The 21,374-nt window shown below is 56.8% G+C and overlaps 1 protein-coding gene across 8 annotated transcripts in view; it reads right to left on the bottom strand.

Annotated features, from left to right (window-relative positions):
- The window catches only part of ARHGAP39 (Rho GTPase activating protein 39), a 377,904-nt gene that overhangs the window by 50,476 nt on the left and 306,054 nt on the right, over positions 1-21,374 (bottom strand). For all 8 annotated transcript variants that reach the window (XM_045004343.1, XM_045004344.1, XM_045004342.1 and 5 more), the window contains one exon: positions 10,562-10,635. In XM_045004343.1, the coding sequence (XP_044860278.1) occupies positions 10,562-10,635 (74 nt within the window). The remainder of the gene's footprint in view (positions 1-10,561; positions 10,636-21,374) is intronic.

Below are 21,374 nucleotides of genomic sequence, written 5' to 3' on the forward strand. Positions count from 1 at the left end.
TCCAGTGGCCTCCTGATGTTTTGGCAGGTTTCCTGCTTCTGATGTACTTTAAAAAATTGCTGTTAGCTTTAGTGTCTTTTGCTAGTTGCTCTTCAAATTCTTTTCTGGCTGCCTAATTATACTTCTACACGTGACTTGCCAGAGTTTATGCATCTTTCTATTTTCCTCAGTAGGATCTGAATTACAATTTTTAAAAGATCTTTTTGTCTCTAGCTGCCTCTTTCAATCTGTTGTTTAGTGAGAGTGGCATTTTTTTGTTCTCTTGTTTGTTTTTAAATTTAGGGTATACATATAGTTTGAGCCTCTACCATGGTGTTTTTAAAACATTTCCATGCAGCAGCTTGCAGGCATTTCACTCTTCTGACTGTTCCTTTTAATTTCTGTTTAACTAGTCTCCTCATTTTTGTGTAGTTCCCCTTTTTGAAGTTCAATGTGACTGTGGTGGGTGTCTTTGGTATTTTCCCTCCCACAAGGATGTTACATTTAATTACATTACAGCTGCTGTTACTGAGAGGTTCAGCTATAGTTCACCCCTTGGACCAGATCCTGTGGCCACTTAGGCCTAAATCAAGACTTGCCTCCTCCACTTGTGGGTTCCAGGACGAGCTGCTCCAAGGAGAGTCATTAATGATGTTTAGAAATGTTATCTTCACATCCCATCCTGAGGTGACATGTTCCCAGTCAATATGGGGATGGCTGAAATCCCCCATTATTACTGGGTTTTCTGTTTCTGTAGCCCTGGGGGTTGCAGAGCACAGATTGAAAATGGGACTTGTAAAGGCCCAGAAACCTGAAGGCAACTAAAAGGACCCCACATTTATTATTTTTAATACCTCATGGGTTTTAAGCTAGTCTTGTGATTTTCTGGGTCTGACTCCTGAGTTCTGAACACTAGGGGTTGGTGATTCTGCTATCCCATGTAAGGCTTCCTCACTCCTGATTCATGACTGGTTGAAAAATCCCATCACATGAAAAGAAATAGCCTTTGCTATTGTGCTTGAACTAATGGGAAGATGGCCAGAGAGTAGGCAGGGGACCTTCCGCTCTCCAAAGTCCATGACATCCTCTAGCATGAGTGGCTGCAAACGACCAGTTCAGGAAGTGTGAGGCTCTGCATCCCCCAGGAGCCAGCACCAGGCAGGCCTACCTGCCCAGGAGAATTCGATGCCACCACCTCTCCCTTACTCCAGATTGTGATGGGGCTCACCCTGGGAAGAAGGGAGCAAGTGTTGCTGAGAAGATCTCACCGCTTCTGTCTCCACTGTCGCCTTTGGATAATGCAAATTTGCAGTGACAGTTTAATATGCTGGGCTGACACTGACAGGCACTCGCTCAGTTAGAAAAGCTGTCAGTGCTGTTGTCAAAGCGTGGCTGGAGCAAGAGGACATGCTTTAATCGGAAGGGCAAACTGAGAGTCAGGCGATGAGAGAGCCTCTCTGCTCAAGCCTGCCTCCTTGGTGAGGCTGTATAGGTGCTTCCGGACGGGAGCTGGCACAACCATTAGACTGAAGGAGGGAGACAGCCCCAGGCTGGCGACGGGAAATCCCCATCCCAGAATAATACCAGAGAGGTTAGAGATGAATGAGGCTGTAACATCAGCCAGTCCAATGCCGGATTGTCTCCTACAGTGTGTTGTCCAGGGCTACGTCCTTCCTACCTGTAAACATCCCTAGTGACGAGGTTTACACCACATCCCTCCACAGCCTGGCAGATCTCAACCACCAGGATGTTTTCTTGATCTTCAGCCTAAACTGTCCGGTCCTTAATTCCCCACATTACTCCTTGTTAGTGACTGCTTGGCTGTTTATTTCTCCCAGGACTGGAGTGACGGCAGCTGGATACATCAGTACCTCGCATGCTCCAGCAGTTCTCTGAGCACAGCCTTCATTTATAATTACTGTCATTTACAAACCCCTCTGGGATGTGACAAACACTCCCGGGTTGGTCAGGGCTAAATCACACAGTGGGGCAGATTCTGCTCTCTGGGCTGTGGGTGTAAATCCCATTCTAGTCTTTGGATTTACACGGATGTAGCAAACAGCAGAATTTGTTTGTGTAGCGCAAAGGGGCTTCCTGTCTACATGCCTCTCTGTGCTCCAGAGCCTTCTCCTTGTAGAAGCCCCAGTAGGAACCAAGGGAGCCCTCGGTCCCTGCTCAAAGGTCTGGTCTCATTTGGAGTCATTTTTACACAGGGACGAGGGGAAGTTTCTCTTTTTCTGATGATTCTGTTACAATGTGACTGGTCACTTCTACAGAGCAATCGGGATCAGCTGGTAAGCTGGGCACAAGCAAACAATATGCATTTCGATACAGCCACATGTAAATCCCTACATCTAGGAACTAAGAATGCAGCCACACTTACAGGATGGGGGATTCTATCCTGGGAAGCAGCGACTCTGAAAAGGACTTGGGGGTCATGGTGGATAACCAGCAGGACGTGAGCCCCCAGTGCGATGCTGTGGCCAGAATGACTAATGCGATCTTTGGATGCATAAACAGGGGAATCTCGAGGAGGAGTAGAGAGGTTATTTTACCCCTGTATCTGGCACTGGAGCAACCACTACTGAAATACTGTGTCCAGTTCCGGTGTCCACAGCTCAAAAAGGATGGTGATAAATTGGAGAGGGTTCAGAGAAGAGCCACAAGAATGATTAAAAGATTGGAAAACCTGCCTTATAGTGATAGACTCAGGGAGCTCAATCTATTTAGCGTCACAAAGAGAAGCCCTTGGTGACTTCATCACAATCGATAAGTAGCTATATAGGGAACAGAAATGTGACAACAGAGGGCTCTTCAATGTAGCAGGCAAAGGTCTAACAAGAACCAATGGCTGGAAGTTGAAGCTCGACAAATTTAGAAATAAGGTGGCAAATTTTTAAAAGTGAGAGTAATTAATCACTGGAACACGCTATCATAAGAACATAAGAACGGTCGTACCGGGTCAGACCAAAGGTCCATCTAGCCCAGTATCCTGTCTACCGACAGTGGCCAATGCCAGGTGCCCCAGAGGGAGTGAACCTAACAGGCAATGATCAAGTGATCTCTTTCCTGCCATCCATCTCCACCCTCCGACAAACTGAGGCTAGGGTTCCGTCGCTGGAAATCAAGATAGGATGTTTTTCTCAAAGATTTGATCTAATTAAAACAGGAATAATTCAGGAAATCCCCTGGCCTGTTATGCAGGTCAGACTAGATGATCACCATGCTACTTTCCGGTCTTGTATCTATGAATCTGTGGATTTCTCCTCAGTGCTGCCTCCCACCTTCCATGAGAATATGAGTGTCCTTAGAGATAAACATTTACTGCTGCTGCTGCCTTTGGGATCTGGATTCCCATACATCTGTCCTTTGGGATCTCCAGGGTTTGTCATTTGTCTGTCCGCCCTGTGGGGAGGTGCTCTGGTTCTGACACTGCATTTTCTAGGAAGACCACACGAGAAGCAGCCAGGCTCTTCTCCTTTAAATTGAAGAGGAGAATATTTTTCGGATTTCTTTCCCTCTCCTGCTCCATCCGCCCGCCTGAGACGCTGCCATTGTGGTGAAATCCTTGGGAACGAGTCTGCCCTCTGACTCATGCTCTGGTCTCTCTGTAGGCAAGAACTTGGAAGAAACACTCGTCTTTCATCTCTGACAGGCTTCTGGGACTTTCCAGTTCCAGTCTGTCTTGTATGATTGGGCTCGGGGAGGCTGCAGTGAAATCTGCATCTCCTGGGCACTGCCCTACTTTTTAGGTTAGCAGATACTGAGTCCAGCTCAACTCTTCTTCAGGAGATAAAACAGCCTCCTGGATAATGACCTCTGCATTGGAGGGGACAGGCAGTGGGACACAGAGCCTTTCAGCCCTAGCTCACCAGTTCCAGTCCAGCGGCTGACAGCTGCTACCACCCAACAGCTGTTCGGTGGCCTGTGATTAGTTGAGAGCCTCTGTCCAACTCCTAATAGCGTTTTGGCAGCACCACAGCTGGCTTCCTTACGAGCAGTCTCTGCAGAAAGGCCCAGGACAGAACATGCCTTAGAGACTGAGGGCTCTTCTCATCCCAGGGGCCGGGGCTGCGGCATACGGCTAGGGCACGCAGGCCAGGCAGGGGGCGAGGGGTGGCATCCGGGGGCAGCGCTGTACCCGTCATCTCCAGGGCTGTCAATCCGGCACCGTTCACCGGCACTAAGCTCACAAAAGGAGCCGGGTGCGACAGGAACAGACGGAAAGGGACCAGAGTGGCCTCTCCCCATATGCATGCAGCTTCCTGGTGTGGAATGGGAGCCCAGGTGCAGCCCTCTCAGGGAGTGCCAGGGTGGGGACACAGGACTGGGGATCAGGCCCTATTCCCAGAGCCGCCCAACTCGCTGTGGGACTGTGATTAAGTCACTTTCCCACTCTGTGCCTCAGTTTCCCCATCACTGAGCCTGAGTTCGTAACTGTGCGGCGCTTTGAGCACATCGGATGGTGCTACAGAAGGGCCACGATCGCTATTATACCCCAGGGATGGGCTGTGCAGCCAGGCGGGGGGGGGGGAGGAGCAGCTCTCGTGCCCGCTGGGCGTGCTCTCAATGGAGGGGGCGTTTAACAGGGCAGCACAGCTCAGTCAGAGTGGTCAGTGCCAAGGAGCAGAGCTGCACGGGTAGCTCCCGCAGGAGCCCAGCACTGCCCTGAAGCTGATCTCAAGACAGAGCCGCAAGCCCCTGGGAGTAGGGAGTAGGCTGGTGGCCCAGGCCCCACACCTGGGCCCTGGGTTGGAACCCAGAGGAGCGGGAGGGCTCGGGTTCTCTATCACCAGCCCTGGACACGCTCCCGCCAGCCCCAGGGGGTCTGGCTAGCCAGCACCCCCACACTGGGGGACGCGGTCTAGGGCGATGGTCTCTGTCCCAGTCCCTTCCATGGGACTCCCTCTGTTTTCATGCCAGCCGGTGGACTGAGTGGGACAGCTCAGCGCTCTGGCTGACGGGCTGTGTGTGAAATTCAGCTGAACACAGCGTTGTGGACGAGGGTATCAGCCAGGCTGAGCCGGGGGTTGTACTACCAGACAGAAAACCAGAAAGTGACAAGCTTAGGCAATAAAACCTGCCATGGAAACCCCCATACGGAGAGAGAAAAGCCCCAATGCTGCCTCCAATACCCCCCACCCCCCACGGCCTCCTGCAGCCAGACACCCCCAGGGCTCCCACGTCACCCAACCCCACCCCTCACGGCCTCCTGCAGCCAGACACCCCCTGGGCTCCCACGTCACCCACCCCTCACGGCCTCCTGCAGCCAGACACCCCCTGGGCTCCCACGTCACCCACCCCCACCCCCCACGGCCTCCTGCAGCCAGACACCCCCAGGGCTCCCACGTCACCCACCCCTCACGGCCTCCTGCAGCCAGACACCCCCTGGGCTCCCATGTCACTCACCCCTCACGGCCTCCTGCAGCCAGACACCCCCTGGGCTCCCACGTCACCCCCCCCCACCCCTCACGGCCTCCTGCAGCCAGACACCCCCTGGGCTGCCACGTCACCCACCCCCACCCCTCACGGCCTCCTGCAGCCAGACACCCCCTGGGCTCCCACGTCACACACCCCTCACGGCCTCCTGCAGCCAGACACCCCCTGGGCTCCCACGTCACCCACCCCTCACGGCCTCCTGCAGCCAGACACCCCCAGGGCTCCCACGTCACCCCACCCCACCCCTCACGGCCTCCTGCAGCCAGACACCCCCTGGGCTCCCACGTCACCCACCCCCACCCCTCACGGCCTCCTGCAGCCAGACACCCCCTGGGCTCCCACGTCACCCACCCCTCACGGCCTCCTGCAGCCAGACACCCCCTGGGCTCCCACGTCACCCACCCCCACCCCTCACGGCCTCCTGCAGCCAGACACCCCCAGGGCTCCCACGTCACCCACCCCTCACGGCCTCCTGCAGCCAGACACCCCCTGGGCTCCCACGTCACACACCCCTCACGGCCTCCTGCAGCCAGACACCCCCTGGGCTACCATGTCACCCACCCCCACCCCTCACGGCCTCCTGCAGCCAGACACCCCCAGGGCTCCCACGTCACCGACCCCTCTCGTGCTCCTTCAGCCAGACACCCCCTGGGCTCCCATGTCACTCACCCCTCACGGCCTCCTGCAGCCAGACACCCCCTGGGCTCCCACGTTACACACCCCCACCCCTCACGGCCTCCTGGAGCCAGACACCCCCTGGGCTCCCACGTCACCCACCCCTCACGGCCTCCTGCAGCCAGACACCCCCTGGGCTCCCACGTTACACACCCCCACCCCTCACGGCCTCCTGCAGCCAGACACCCCCTGGGCTCCCACATCACCCACCCCCACCCCTCACGGCCTCCTGCAGCCAGACACCCCCTGGGCTCCCACGTCACACACCCCACACGGCCTCCTGCAGCCAGACTCCCCCTGGGCTCCCACGTCACCCACCCCTCACGGCCTCCTGCAGCCAGACACCCCCTGGGCTCCCACGTCACCCACCCCTCACGGCCTCCTGCAGCCAGACACCCCCTGGGCTCCCACGTCACCCACCCCCACCCCCCACGGCCTCCTGCAGCCAGACACCCCCAGGGCTCCCACGTCACCCACCCCTCACGGCCTCCTGCAGCCAGACACCCCCTGGGCTCCCACGTCACACACCCCTCACGGCCTCCTGCAGCCAGACACCCCCTGGGCTCCCCTGTCACACACCCACCCCCTCACGGCCTCCTGCAGCCAGACACCCCCAGGGCTCCCACGTCACCCACCCCTCACGGCCTCCTGCAGCCAGACACCCCCTGGGCTCCCATGTCACTCACCCCTCACGGCCTCCTGCAGCCAGACACCCCCTGGGCTCCCACGTTACACACCCCCACCCCTCACGGCCTCCTGCAGCCAGACACCCCCTGGGCTCCCACGTCACCCACCCCTCACGGCCTCCTGCAGCCAGACACCCCCTGGGCTCCCACGTTACACACCCCCACCCCTCACGGCCTCCTGCAGCCAGACACCCCCTGGGCTCCCACGTTACACACCCCCACCCCTCACGGCCTCCTGCAGCCAGACACCCCCTGGGCTCCCTCATCCCCCACCCCCACCCCTCACGGCCTCCTGCAGCCAGACACCCCCTGGGCTCCCACGTCACTCACCCCCCACGGCCTCCTGCAGCCAGACACCCCCTGGGCTCCCACGTCACCCACCCCTCACGGCCTCCTGCAGCCAGACACCCCCTGGGCTCCCACGTCACCCACCCCACCCCCCACGGCCTCCTGCAGCCAGACACCCCCTGGGCTCCCACGTCACCCACCCCCACCCCTCACGGCCTCCTGCAGCCAGACACCCCCTGGGCTCCCACGTCACCCACTCCCACCCCTCACGGCCTCCTGCAGCCAGACACCCCCTGGGCTCCCACGTCACACACCCCTCACGGCCTCCTGCAGCCAGACACCCCCTGGGCTCCCACGTTACACACCCCCACCCCTCACGGCCTCCTGCAGCCAGACACCCCCTGGGCTGCCACGTCACACAACCCTCACGGCCTCCTGCAGCCAGACACCCCCTGGGCTCCCTCGTCACCCACCCCCACCCCTCACGGCCTCCTGCAGCCAGACACCCCCTGGGCTCCCACGTCACCCACCCCTGCTCCAGCAGGGCCTACAGGATCTAGATACCTCTGCCCCCCAGGCTTCCATGCCACATGCCCCCCACTCCAGTGCCCTGTGCTAACTCCAGGATCTAGATCCCCAGGGCTCCCACCACAGACCTGCCCTGGGATGTAAACCCCCAGCACTGCCTCCAGGATCCAGGCCCCTGTGCACTGCCTCTGTGGCTGGACCCTACCCCAAGCCTCGAGCCATGCGTCATGCAGCGTGGAGAGGGGGTGTCTCTTAAAGGTGAGCGGGAGACTGTGACATACCAGCCGAGAGCAGAGGCGGCAGGGCTGTGGCGTGCCTGGCAGGCTGGCACTGTGACCCTGCAGAGCAGACAGCTGGCCGGGCTTGGGGGGACGAGAGGGAGGGCGGAAACGGCTTTAAGAGGGAGCAAGAGCAGGTTGGTGAAACAGTGAGTGCAGGGAGGAAGGGATGGGTGGTAACCCCTCTCCCCAGCAGGGAAAACCCAGCTGCAGCCTCTGCCCTAAGACAGGCCCCCGCAGAGAGACAGGAGCACGTTACAAGTCCCGGAGATCGAAGCCCATTACTCATTCCCAGAACAGCACTGCCTGGGGGTGGCCGTACAAGCTTCCCCCCCCACCCCCACTGCCCTGCCAACGGGCCTCACCTCTGCCCTGGGAGACCCCCCCCCCACTAGAGGCGAGGGAGGAATTCAATCCTTTCAGCCCACAGAGTCCTCAGGGGCCAGTTAGTGCCACGTGGGCTGGTGATTCTGTTCATGGGCACCATGCCCAGGATCTGGGCCAAGCCCCAGCAAACTCATGTCATTCTGTGAGCAAGCAGGGAGCCCCAGGCTGCTCCGGAGAATTCCCGCCCGGTAGGTCCTTCCCTCCAAGGGAAACAACGCTCAGTTCCTTTGGCCCTGACCCAAGACATCTTGGGAAATCCCATGCGCCTGCCCTGCCAGGCTGGCTTTCCGGCCGCGCTGCGACGAGGCCCACGTGGCAGGGAGCTTGTTAGTGCTCTGGGGACGAACGGACTCGTCCTACATGAGGGGCTGGGTTTGGCCAGCCATGGGATGGGCTTCCCCAAAATGCCCATTCCTCCCAGGTACTCAGCACTCCTGCTCTCCCTCCAGAAGCCCCGACCTGAGCTGTCTGCTGTCGAACCACAGGGTTTCCCCCCGACCTGACAGTCGAATGCCTGGGCGCAACAGATGTCTCTAGGGATCGTGGCCCTCACCTCTCAGCAGGGACCCGGCCATGATCTCCTGCCTTTTGGCACAGGGCACTGTGGGAACCGGTGGGTTTCGTCCCGAGCGAGCGGAGTCTGCAGAGGTTTCAGGTCGGCTCAGAGGAATGGACTAGCCTTTAACTCAGCTGTCTGCACGAGGCAGTACGCAGGGTTCCCATATCACAGGGCTCGATCCAGTGCCCATAGTACTTGGTTGGATCAGGCCCAAGCTCGGCAAGGCCTCTGTCCTGTGTGCGAGCAGGTTCTCCCACTGGGCCCAGCATGCTGCTGTCTGCACCCTGGGCACTGCGCTCGCAATATTCTCTCTCTGGGCTCCCCGCTTGGCGCTGGCTGTGAGTACGAGCTGCCTAGCGGCGTGGCTGGCTCTGGAAAGGTCGTTCCTCTGCACAGGCCCGGTTGTAACACTGGCTCCCCAAGCAGCTATTACAGCAGGCTGTAAATTTCACTCCACTGCTCAGCACTTGCCCTGATTTTCGGTTCCCATGAAAACAACAGGGGCCATAAACTAACAGCGGGAGCAATAAACTCCGGATTGTTTTTTCATCCGGACAGCAAAGCAGCATTTGCAGTTGACACGTGGTGGGCAAGGGGCCAGATCAGAGAGCAGCAGGGAAAGCAGAGAGGCCTGAAGCAAGCTGTGCTCACGCCAGGCTGGTAGGAAAAACTGGCCACTCAAAGGCCAACAGAGTCAAGGCTCAGGTCCCCCCCCAGCGATGGACTCTCGGTGCCCGATCTCCGCTCCCACATGCTGCTCGAACTAAGTCAGTGGAGTTACTCCCAGGGGCGAGAGGAGAGGCAGGTGCCTTGTACCCAATACAGCTGCTGTCTACTGGACACAAAGGCCTAGGGGAACCCTGGACTCCAGTATAACGTGCAGCTCCAGTTGACCAACTAAAAGCAGCTCCAGCTCCCCAGTTTCCACTGGCCTAAATGAAACTGGAGACTCAGGTAGGATTCTGGGCTCCAGGCCTGAGCCTGAACCAAGCCTCCGAAGCCACCGTCCCCAGCCCTGGGTTCTTTTCCCATCTCCAACACACTGCTCTGCTGGGTGACCTCGGGCGAGTCACTTCCCCTCTCTGCGCTGCCATTCCACCTCCCGCCTGCCGTTGGTCTCCTCTCTTTCCATTAGCTCTTTGGTGGCATGGGCTGGCTCTTACCACAGGCCTGCGCAGTCGAGCACCACAGGGCCCTGATCTCTGGGGGCTCTCGATTCACCACTCCCAGGCATTTGTGTTACAGCAGCACCTAGGAGCCCAGGCACAGGCCAGCACTCCTCTGTGCCAGGTGCTGTACAAATGCAGAACAAAGAGACTGGTTGGAAATCTAGTTCGGAATATTGCCCCAGTCTTTTATAATGGGCCAAGCCAAAGAGTCACTCATTCCAGATCCAGATCCAGATCTGGCTGCAGAGTTTTCCATCTGAGTCCATCTCTGCTGGTTCTCCCCCCTCACTGTAACACAAACATTGCGCCTCAATGAGCTGATCTTTCTACCCAAGTCCATCTCCAGGACATGCAGGACTCTCTAGACTTAGGATAGACTCAGCAGGCTGAAGAACAGAGAACACGGGAGCAAACAGCCTGGACCGGGAAGATAATACACACTCCATCCACCCCCACATGGTTCCATCATGCCCCCACCCCCGGGCACGCTTTAATTACAGTCGGACATTTGCTCATACCAGCTGGCTCGGAAGCCAATGTGAAAAAACAAAGCAAAAAGGGAGCAGACGATACCTTCTTTGCTCCTGTCAAGGCTGCTTTCTGGAGCTTGTTGTAACAGTACTTGGCGTAAGTGCTTATTGCCACCCCTACAAGAGAAAACAGAGAGCAGAGAGTCAAGCCAGACGTTCCAGGAGAAAGGAAAAGCAGGAGCCCTGGGAGCCATTGTAGAGGCCCTTGGGAAAGCTCAGGGATGGGGCTTCAGAAGGGAGCGCACGGGGCTTCGGCACCACTGAGGTCCCACGTCAGCGCTGGATGCTTCGCACCTCTCGGGACGCGCTCAGGGCTGATACAGGAGCTCAGTGATGCTTGGGCCTTCTGCTGATCCTTTGGCACAGGGGTGGGTTTCATCCCAAATTGCACACAAAGCTGGTCTGAGTCGCACCCGCACAGTGAGGCACCCAGTGCTTGACTGCTGCACGCCAGGCTTTGGAAACCAGGCCCTAAAAGCTGCTTACCTCCAGCTGTGAAATGAACCCATGCAGCGGGACTGGCCCAGGACAGGGAGCACATCTGGCAGGCCAAGCTACGTATCTCATTCTGTTTGACCACGAGTGAGGATGGAAACGCCACCAGCAGCATAAGGCCAAGGGCTTGGGGCCTGATTTCCCCACTGGAGGAAAGATTTGGGGTGATATTTTCAAAGTTGTCTCGGGGTTAAGAGGTCCAATTCTCACTGTGTCTAAATCCCTTAGGCAGTGCTGAGAATATCATTCGTTCTCAAGGGTTATTGCCTGGCGGGAAGAGACAGGCACCATCTGTTTTAATAATAATTTGTCTATTGCTTAATATAAAACTACAAACCCAGAAACAGAGGGCACGTGTTGGCTACCTTTGTTTCTGGAAGCGTGGTGTTTCTGAGCATGCTCAGTAAATCACTCGGAGACTCCCAGCTACTGCTTGATGGATTGATTTTTTTAACATGACTCTTCCTGATTTTACAGACTACAGTTCCGAGTTATTTTTGGTCACGTGATGGATGTTTCAGCCAATCGGAACGAACCGATGGAAAAACATCGCCAATGCAGATCGCCAGCGCTGCAGTGAGATAACTAGGTGTGGGGCTTCCGTTCTACTTGGCTATTAAATTGCAGTTAGGGTCAGCAGGCGACTGTAAAGACGCCCCTCCATCTACAGACTTGCCCCGGGATGGATCCAGAGTCAAGAGGCAAGAATAAGTTTTAGTGCCGCTCGCGCCAGTTAGCCCTGCGGAGCCAGCACAAGAGAGCTGGACTCTATTCTGGCTCATCAAAACAACTGTTCACCAAGCTCAGCTGCAGGGGCAGCTCTCGTTCACCGTCCCACAAGCCCTCGGAGAACAACGGCGGTGCGGAGCTAGCCCGGAGGGCAGCCCTTGGCTCGCACAACCTTCAGTACTGGGGATGATGCAGGAGCCAGGAGCCCAGCTTGACCCTCTGATCCCCAAACTGAGCTCCTTGGCACCTCTCCCTTTCTCTGTCGCCACCAGCAGCGCCTCCTCCTCCCTGTCACTCGGGCTGGTAAGCTACTCAGCCCCCACAGCCAGGCCAGGCCCAGGGCTTGCCGGTTCTCCCTTCACAACATTGCCAGGATCTGGCCTTTCCTCTCTGCCCGGGCGGTTACGTCTCCCATCTCTCAGCCTCTCCTGCCTCAACTCCCCCTCTGGCCTCCACGACTCCCACCTCGACCCCCACTTGGGCCCATTCAAAATGCTGCTGCTGACATCATCTGCTTGGCTCGTTCCTCTCACCATCTCCACCCCTCAGGCCCTTCACTGGCTTCCCCAGCTTAACCCGGACAAGTTTCCAGTGCCCCACTCCAAGGGCCCTCGAACCTCTGTCTCCACTGCCCAGCCACGCCCGCATCTCGTGTCTTTGCTCCATTGCCCACTCATCTGCTTCTCCTGCCAGCCCCAGCCCCAGCCCGCTTTCTTCCACACCGCCCCGGCATGTGGAACTCTCTCCCTGAACCAAGCTGTAGGCCCACTCCCCTGGTCTATCTAGCCCCTCCGCGGGGCCCACTTCTGCTGTGCCACCCTTGGGAAACTGCCAGCTGAGAGTGGCCAGTCCAGAGCCAGCAGAAATACGAGCTCCTTCACTGATCTTTGTATTAGATCCTGAGCAAAGCCGGTCTGGAGTCACTTCGTGACAATGACCACCAGGGGGGTGTTTTTATGGGGTCATTTTTCAGAGTTTAAGGGACTGCCACTCTATCGCAGCTCACCATTGGTAGCTCCAATCTGGAAGCACCATAAGTAGCTCTTATATATGCAAACCAACTCAGCAAGGGCTTGACCCAATGCACACTGAGACAATGGGCTTCAGATCAGGCCCAAAGTTTCCTTAAAAGCAGTTTTAATGCCACAGACATTCAAGGCAACCACCCCCAAACAGCGACTACAGGCGGCACAGAGCACGTTCGCTTTAAAAGCACAGCCTCACAGAGCTGACAGGACACAGTGTGCGTCTAACTGTGGCCTGCCCATGCGACTAGTGGCTGGACGTACATTGCAGTGACCCTCACACAGAAGCAGTACAAGAAAAGGGGAGTGAATCACTACGGGACAGAATGGCGGAGACTGGAGCTGTGACTGACAACAGTAACTGAGGGAGAAGAAACAGCGATGATGAGCGCAAGCAATGTCAGCAGCAGCAGTTCAGTTCCCAGCTACCAAAAGGCGTAAGAACACTCCATCAGCCTAGTGCTACTTGGTTCCAGCCTGAGCCTCCACGTGGCGCCTCTCCCTGAGGGTGCACGCTCCCAACGGCAGAGTCACACATGTATCTGTTTTTTCATAGAGTCATAGATTCCAAGGCCAGAAGGGACCATCTAGTGAGATCGCCTCTGTAACACAGCCCAGAGGCCGGCCCCCATGCAATTCTTAGAGGAGATCGTTTAGAAAAAGACCCAATCTGGATTATTGTAGGTTCTTACCACGCCTATCCCCCCGGTCTCCAAGGATGGAAACAAATCAGGGGAGATCCAAGAGCAGAACCTTGCCCTGAAATTGGATGGTACCAACTCTCATGATATTATTGGAAGTCTTGCAATTCTTGGTGGTGTTCTTAAAGCCCCAGCGCCTGGAGTCAGGTTATTAAGCAAAACTCCCAGCTTTCATTAAAGGAAAAAAGTAAATTTCTAGTCCTCCTGATTGCACAGAAAAGCCTGAAAACATGACCCCCTACAGGCTCAAAACCCAGAAGGGAACAAAAAGGAGCCCCAGATTTTTTTTTTAAATATCTCTTGATTTTTAAGACACTCTTGTGATGGGAGGGAAGGGGAAGAGTCACAATTTTCAGATGCTTGATGTTGGTGATGCTGAGATAATTATTAGGGGTGGGGGAGGGGGAAATGTTCTCCAGGGCATTGGTAGCCACTCGAGTCATTGTCCTGGAAGAAGACGGACTACAAGGATGGGGTGAGTAATGGGAAGGACGAGTCACAAGAGACCCGTTCCTTAAGAGCGGCATTAGTGTAGCGGGAACTTGGCATTACTGGCTTAGATATAGCGGCCAGGCTCAGGGCCAGCACGAGGCCTAGACACCCCATAAGTCCTGCTTCAGTCCTATGGCCCCATGCTGGCTCAGCACCCAGGAGCGATGTCACCTTAGCTGGGAGTTCACGATGCTCATCCCCATGTAAGCGTCAGGAACAGGGACTTGCAGCTACGCTTGCCCAGCCTCCTGGCAGCCTGGCAGCACAGCTGGGCCACGGCAGGGCCACCTGGTTGCCCACTCTGCTTGAATGACCAGGAAGGCAGGAAGCCTGCTATGAAGCCCAGCAGCAAAACTGATCTTTGGCTGCTCAGTGCACTTGACTGAAGCTGCAATTTCTCCGGTGTCTGCCTTGCTCCCACCTCAAGAACATAATGGCCATACTGGGTCAGACCAATGGTCCACCTAGCCTGGTATCCTGTCTGCTGACAGTGGCTGGTGCCAGATGCTTCAGAGGGAATGAACAGAACTGGGCAATTTCAAGCGATCCATCCCCTGTCGTCCAGTGCCAGCTGCTGGCAGTCAGAAATTTTGGGACCCACCCACAAGCTTGGTTTTGCATCTTTGACCATTTTGGCTAATAAACATTGATGGCCCATCCTCAACCAACTTATCTACCTCTTTTTTGGTCTTCACAACACCCCCTGGCAGTGAGTTCCACAGGTTGACTGTGCATTGTGTGAAGAAATACTGCCTTGCAACCTGCTGCCCATTCATTTCATTGGGTGACCCCTGGTTCTTGTACTATGGGAGGGGGTAAACAGCACTTCCCTATTCACTGTCTCCTCACCATTCATGATTTTATAGACCTCTGTCATAACCTGTCCCTTAGTCAAAGATGAATAGTCCCAATCTCCTCGTACAGAAGCTGTTCCATACCCCTAACAATGTTTGTTGCCCTTCGCTGTACTTTTTATAATTGTAATAAATCTTTTTTGAGATGTGGTGACCAGAACCACATGCAGTATTCCAGATGTGGCACATCATGGATTTCTATAGTGGCAGTATGATATCTACCCCTTTCCTAATGGTTCCTAATAGTCTGTTCGCTTTTTTGGCTGCCGCTGCACACTGAGCAGCTCTTTTCAGAGAACTCTCCACCATGATTCCCAGATCTCTTTCTTGAGTGGTTACAGCTAATTTAGATCCCATCATTCTGTATGTAGAGTTGGGATTGTTTTCCAACGTGCATTACTTTGCACTTAGCAACATTGAAATTCATCTGCCATTTTGTTGCCCCGTCGCTCAGTTTTCTGAGATCCCCTCGTAACTCCTCACAGTCAGCTTTGGACTTAACTATCCTGAATAATTTTGCTTCATCTGTGAATGTTGCCATCTCACTGTTCACCCCCTTTTTTCCAGCTCATTTATGAACATGTTGAACAGCGCTGGTCCCAGGACAGATCCTTGGGGGACTGTGAAAACCTTTTGTTTCTTGTCTTTTAGCCAGTTACTGATCCATGAGAGGTCCTTCCCTGTGACCCATGACTGCTCACTTTGCTTTGCTTCCCGTGCTGCTATGCTTGCTTCCTGACTCTGGCTCTGGCTCCTGGTTGCTGACGCCAGTTCTGACCACTAGGAATGACTACCATGGCTTTGACCACTAGGCATGACCACGCACACCCTGGTCTGTGACAGTGAGAAATGGCCTACAATGTGTCCCATCTGGGGAGATGAACTTCTCTAACAGCCGTCAGAGGGGAAAACACAATACCATGAGACAGATTCACTTCACTGCACAAAAAAGGGACTAATTTTTAATTGACTTCCGGTTTGTCTCTGATCTGTCCTCACTCGTTCCCTGCATGTGTAAATGCATGAGGGTTTTAAAAATAACTAACTAACAGATCCCAGAGCCAATTTATCACTCCACAGTAGGGAACAGGTCCTGATTCGTTAGATCATGTCTACATGGTTGACATGTAGTAACAGAAAGCAATAAAGCCTGATTGCCGCTCTGTGTCCTTCCAAACACGTAGCCTCAGCTGCAGCTAAGGGTCAACGCTGAGCCAAGTAACAGACCGTCCCTGCATTGTGAAACAGAGCAGCAGCAGCAGCTATGGTTGCAGCCGAGAGCAGCAACAGTTATGGTTAAGGATGCCAAACTGTTTCCATCCTAACCCCCTCTGTTTTCAGTCTCTCTAAGAGTTTTCATTGCAGCTAAGTGAAGCTGGTTAGGCTGAGACAATCCCAGCATCCCAAGAGGTTCTTTAAGGACACTTGAAAGATCCTGGTTTTGTTGTTATTATTATTAACCATGTTTATTATGGTAGAGCCTAGGGACCAGCAAAAACTTGAAGCCCCTTTGTGCTAAGCTCCACAAAGACACAGAGTAGATAATCCCACCCTGAGCTGCTGACAATCCAAATAAATAAAACAGATACAGGGCAGGGGAGGGGGGAAAGGGGTGTGACCCACAAGCAGAGTGATCCAGTGTTGCCAAGTCTCATGATTTTATCGAGAGACTGGTGGTGTTTGGTGTTTTTCTTAAAGCCCCAGCTCCTTATTCAAGTGATTAAGTGAGAATCTTGTGGCTCTTTTAAAAAAATGAAAGTTTTTAGCCCTCACAATTGTGTCGATAAGCTTGAAAGCACAAAACATCCTGGCTCAAACACCAGACAGCAGATAAACAGAGCCCAGAACATTAGGGGGGTTAAATCTCTGGCTTAAAGCCAGTCTCATGAGTTGGGGGGCCTAGCACATGGTTCTGGCATGCTTGGCGCTGGCAGTGCTGCTGCTGTGCCAGAGGCTGGCAGCAAGGACACCGCTTCAGCGCTGTCCTTTGTACCAGTATTTCACAAGCCTCAAAAGTGGTGCTGCAAAAGTGTCCCAGTTTCTGATTTTGAAAATATGGTCATAATTCTAGTCTGTCCCTTTCAATCACTCAGGACTTATTCCAAACCCTGCCCCCAGCCCTATGCCAGCTTAAATTCACTCAACATGTGCTGAATTTTTCACCTTTTGGCCTGAAATTTTAATCTTTTGGTCCATGTACAAAGGTGATTTTTTTCTGGAAAGTTTGAGAGAAAAGCGTATGGCTCTTACTGAGTAGGGGGGAAGGGGAGGGGGAATGACCCTTTACCCTATTTGACAAAATTCTTGTGATCTTTTTAAGACCAGCTCAGCAGCTGAAATGGCTGATGCTAGAACGCTGAAATTTGGCACAGAAAGAGTCTCCTGGTGAACACTTGACTCACCTTGTGTGGATGAGGAAAGGCAACTGCACGCTTTGCAGAAAGATCTTCCTGTGATTATGTTTTAGATGGTATGTGATCATGTGATTAAAGGAAGGTTTGGAGTACATACACACAAAGGGGCAGAGTTAAGGGTATATGGGTAGCCTTAATTTTGGTATCTCCTGAGTTTGAAGGGGTTTACAGTGCAACAGTAGCGTTCTCGTCATGTAATTCTTTGGGTGGAACAGTAAAAGCAGCATAACAAACTGGCTGGGGTTACTGTGTATCACCAGTACTCTCTGCTGGGTGGAATCAGAAAGGCTAAACTGTGTCTCACAGGCCCTGGAAAGTTAACAGAGATTCTCCTTCAGCTCAGGTAGCAGAGTTCTGTGCTTTTGGAGCAGGAGTCTCTGAGCTCTTTCCTGTTGTTGCTGTGAAGTTCTGACCGACCATGGTAGGCAGCAGAAGGAGAACGCTGAAGTACGAGAAGCCCAGGGATTCGATACAATGCTTTGCGCCCCTACAGCGACGTCCATGCAAGGAACTCAAGTCACTTAGCCAAATTCCATGCCCGGGTCCTCACTACAACCCGGGAAAGTAGCTGTTATCCCCATGGTAGAGAAGAAGGAACTGAGGCCCAGAGAAGGAACAACGTGCACAAGGTTGCTCAGTGAATCGGCAGGAGGAGTCAGGATTCGTCCCATTCACGGGTTAGCCACGCCGACGTGGGAATCTGCGAGCACAGCGCCAGGGTGCTCTCCTCTCTGAGGGGCTGTGGCTGGAACTTCCTTCCCTGAGGCGGAGCGGGAAGAGCCATGGCTGAGAACAACAGGTAGAATATCTGCGTGAGAGGATCCCGCAGCAGCCTCCTAAGGGTGGGTGTAAAATCGCACCGACAAAGCTCTGGGAAATAGACCAACGGGCACACAACTGTTTCAGATGGGGGAAGGGGGGTCTGGATAAAATGATCCCAAGAGGAGTGGAGGAATTCACTGTTAGGGTCTGGGCCTGGATTCTACATAGGCTACATCTAGGGTTTGGGATCCAGAGCCAGACTTACCGTCCCCACCGCACTCAGATCAGGATGGTAGTTAGGACCCATCTCTCCACATTTTCTCACACACTGCAGAGGAGCTATGTTGTCACATGCCACAGCAGGATGTGGTGCTCCTCTGCCCCGGATGCTGCGCCTCCTTCCCTGCCGGTGCCAGTGGTGCTCCTCCGCCCGGGATGCTGCGCCTCCTTCCCTGCCGGTGCCAGTGGTGCTCCTCCGCCCGGGATGCTGCGTCTCCTTCCCTGCCGGTGCCAGTGGTGCTCCTCTGCCCGGGATGCTGCGCCTTCTTCCCTGCCGGTGCCAGTGGTGCTCCTCCGCCCGGGATGCTGCGTCTCCTTCCCTGCCGGTGCCAGTGGTGCTCCTCCGCCCCGGATGCTGCGTCTCCTTCCCTGCCGGTGCCAGTGGTGCTCCTCCGCCCCGGATGCTGCGCCTCCTTCCCTGCCGGTGCCAGTGGTGCTCCTCCGCCCGGGATGCTGCGTCTCCTTCCCTGCCGGCGCCAGTGGTGCTCCTCCGCCCGGGATGCTGCGTCTCCTTCCCTGCCGGCGCCAGTGGTGCTCCTCCGCCCGGGATGCTGCGTCTCCTTCCCTGCCGGTGCCAGTGGTGCTCCTCCGCCCAGGATGCTGCGTCTCCTTCCCTGCCGGTGCCAGTGGTGCTCCTCCGCCCCGGATGCTGCGTCTCCTTCCCTGCCGGTGCCAGTGGTGCTCCTCCGCCCCAGATGCTGTGTCTCCTTCCCTGCCGGTGCCAGTGGTGCTCCTCCGCCCCGGATGCTGTGTCTCCTTCTCTGCCGGTGCCAGTGGTGCTCCTCCGCCCCGGATGCTGTGTCTCCTTCCCTGCCGGCGCCAGTGGTGCTCCTCCGCCCCGGATGCTGCGTCTCCTTCCCTGCCAGCGCCAGTGCTGCTCCTCCATCCTGGGATGCTGCGTCTCCTTCCCGGTCAGCGCCAGTGCTGCTCCTCCGCCCGTGACTCCCTCTGGAAGTTTGCTCTTTTCATGTCACTTCCAAGTGCGTTGTATTTTCTTGCCACTGACGGCTGGACTCAGAGCAAATGATCTCCAATGTGACACGGCTAGGCAGGGATAGTGGGGAACAGCAGTGTCTGCAGGGGGTAGCACGTAGGGACCGGTAGTGTCTGCAGGGGGCAGGGCGTAGGACCGGCAGTGTCTGCGGGGGGCAGGGCATAGGGACCGGCAGTGTCTGCAGGGGGCAGGGCGTAGGGACCGGCAGTGTCTGCGGGGGGCAGGGCGTAGGGACCGGCAGTGTCTGCAGGGCAGGCAGGACGTCGGGACCGGCAGTGTCTGCAGGGCAGGCAGGACGTAGGGACCGGCAGTGTCTGCAGGGCAGGCAGGACGTAGGGACCGGCAGTGTCTGCGGGGGGCAGGACGTAAGGACCGGCAGTGTCTGCAGGGCAGGCAGGACGTAGGGACCGGCAGTGTCTGCAGGGCAGGCAGGACGTAGGGACCGGCAGTGTCTGCAGGGCTGGCAGGACGTAGGGACCGGCAGTGTCTGCGGGGGGGCAGGACGTAGGGACCGCCAGTGTCTGCGGGGGGCAGGACGTAGGGACCGGCAGTGTCCGCAGGGCAGGCAGGACGTAGGGACCGGCAGTGTCCACAGGGCAGGCAGGACGTAGGGACCGGCAGTGTCTGCATGGGCAGGACGTAGGGACCGGCAGTGTCTGCAGAGCAGGCAGGACGTAGGGACCGGCAGTGTCTGCAGGGCAGGCAGGATGTAGGGACCGGCAGTGTCTGCGGGGGGGCAGGCCGTAGGGACCGGCAGTGTTTGCGGGGGGCAGGCCGTAGGGACCGGCAGTGTCTGCAGGGCAGGCAGGACGTCGGGACTGGCAGTGTCTGCAGGGCAGGCAGGACGTCGGGACCGGCAGTGTCTGCAGGGCTGGCAGGACGTAGGGACCGGCAGTGTCTGCGGGGGGCAGGACGTAGGGACCGGCAGTGTCTGCGGGGGGCAGGACATAGGGACCGGCAGTGTCCGCAGGGCAGGCAGGACGTAGGGACCGGCAGTGTCCACAGGGCAGGCAGGACGTAGGGACCGGCAGTGTCTGCATGGGCAGGACGTAGGGACCGGCAGTGTCTGCAGAGCAGGCAGGACGTAGGGACCGGCAGTGTCTGCAGAGCAGGCAGGGCGTAGGGACCGGCAGTGTCTGCAGGGCAGGCAGGATGTAGGGACCGGCAGTGTCTGCGGGGGGGCAGGCCGTAGGGACCGGCAGTGTCTGCGGGGGGCAGGACGTAGGGACCGGTAGTGTCTGCGGGGGGCAGGCCGTAGGGACTGGCAGTGTCTGCAGGGCAGGCAGGACGTCGGGACCGGCAGTGTCTGCAGGGCAGGCAGGACGTCGGGACCGGCAGTGTCTGCAGGGCAGGCAGGACGTCGGGACCGGCAGTGTCTGCAGGGCAGGCAGGACGTAGGGACCGGCAGTGTCTGCAGGGCAGGCAGGACGTCGGGACCGGCAGTGTCTGCAGGGCAGGCAGGACGTCGGGACCATCAGTGTCTGCAGGGCAGGCAGGACGTAGGGACCGGCAGTGTCTGCGGGGGGCAGGACGTAAGGACCGGCAGTGTCTGCAGGGCAGGCAGGACGTAGGGACCGGCAGTGTCTGCAGGGCAGGCAGGACGTAGGGACCGGCAGTGTCTGCAGGGCTGGCAGGACGTAGGGACCGGCAGTGTCTGCGGGGGGCAGGACGTAGGGACCGGCAGTGTCTGCGGGGGGCAGGACGTAGGGACCGGCAGTGTCTGCGGGGGGCAGGACATAGGGACCGGCAGTGTCTGCGGGGGGCAGGACCTAGGGACCGGCAGTGTCTGCAGGGGGCAGGATGTAGGGACCGGCAGTGTCTGCGGGGCAGGCAGGACGTAGGGACCGGCAGTGTCTGCGGGGGGCAGGACGTAGGGACCGGCAGTGTCTGCAGGGGGCAGGACGTAGGGACCGGCAGTGTCTGCGGGGGGGCAGGACGTAGGGACCGGCAGTGTCTGCGGGGGGCAGGACAGGACGTAGGGACCGGTAGTGTCTGCAGGGGGCAGGACGTAGGGACCGGCAGTGTCTGCGGGGGGCAGGGCGTAGGGACCGGCAGTGTCTGCGGGGGGCAGGGCGTAGGGACCGGCAGTGTCTGCGGGGGGCAGGACGTAG

Source organism: Mauremys mutica, chromosome 2 (genome assembly GCF_020497125.1).
Source record: "Mauremys mutica isolate MM-2020 ecotype Southern chromosome 2, ASM2049712v1, whole genome shotgun sequence".
NCBI lineage: Eukaryota > Metazoa > Chordata > Testudines > Geoemydidae > Mauremys > Mauremys mutica.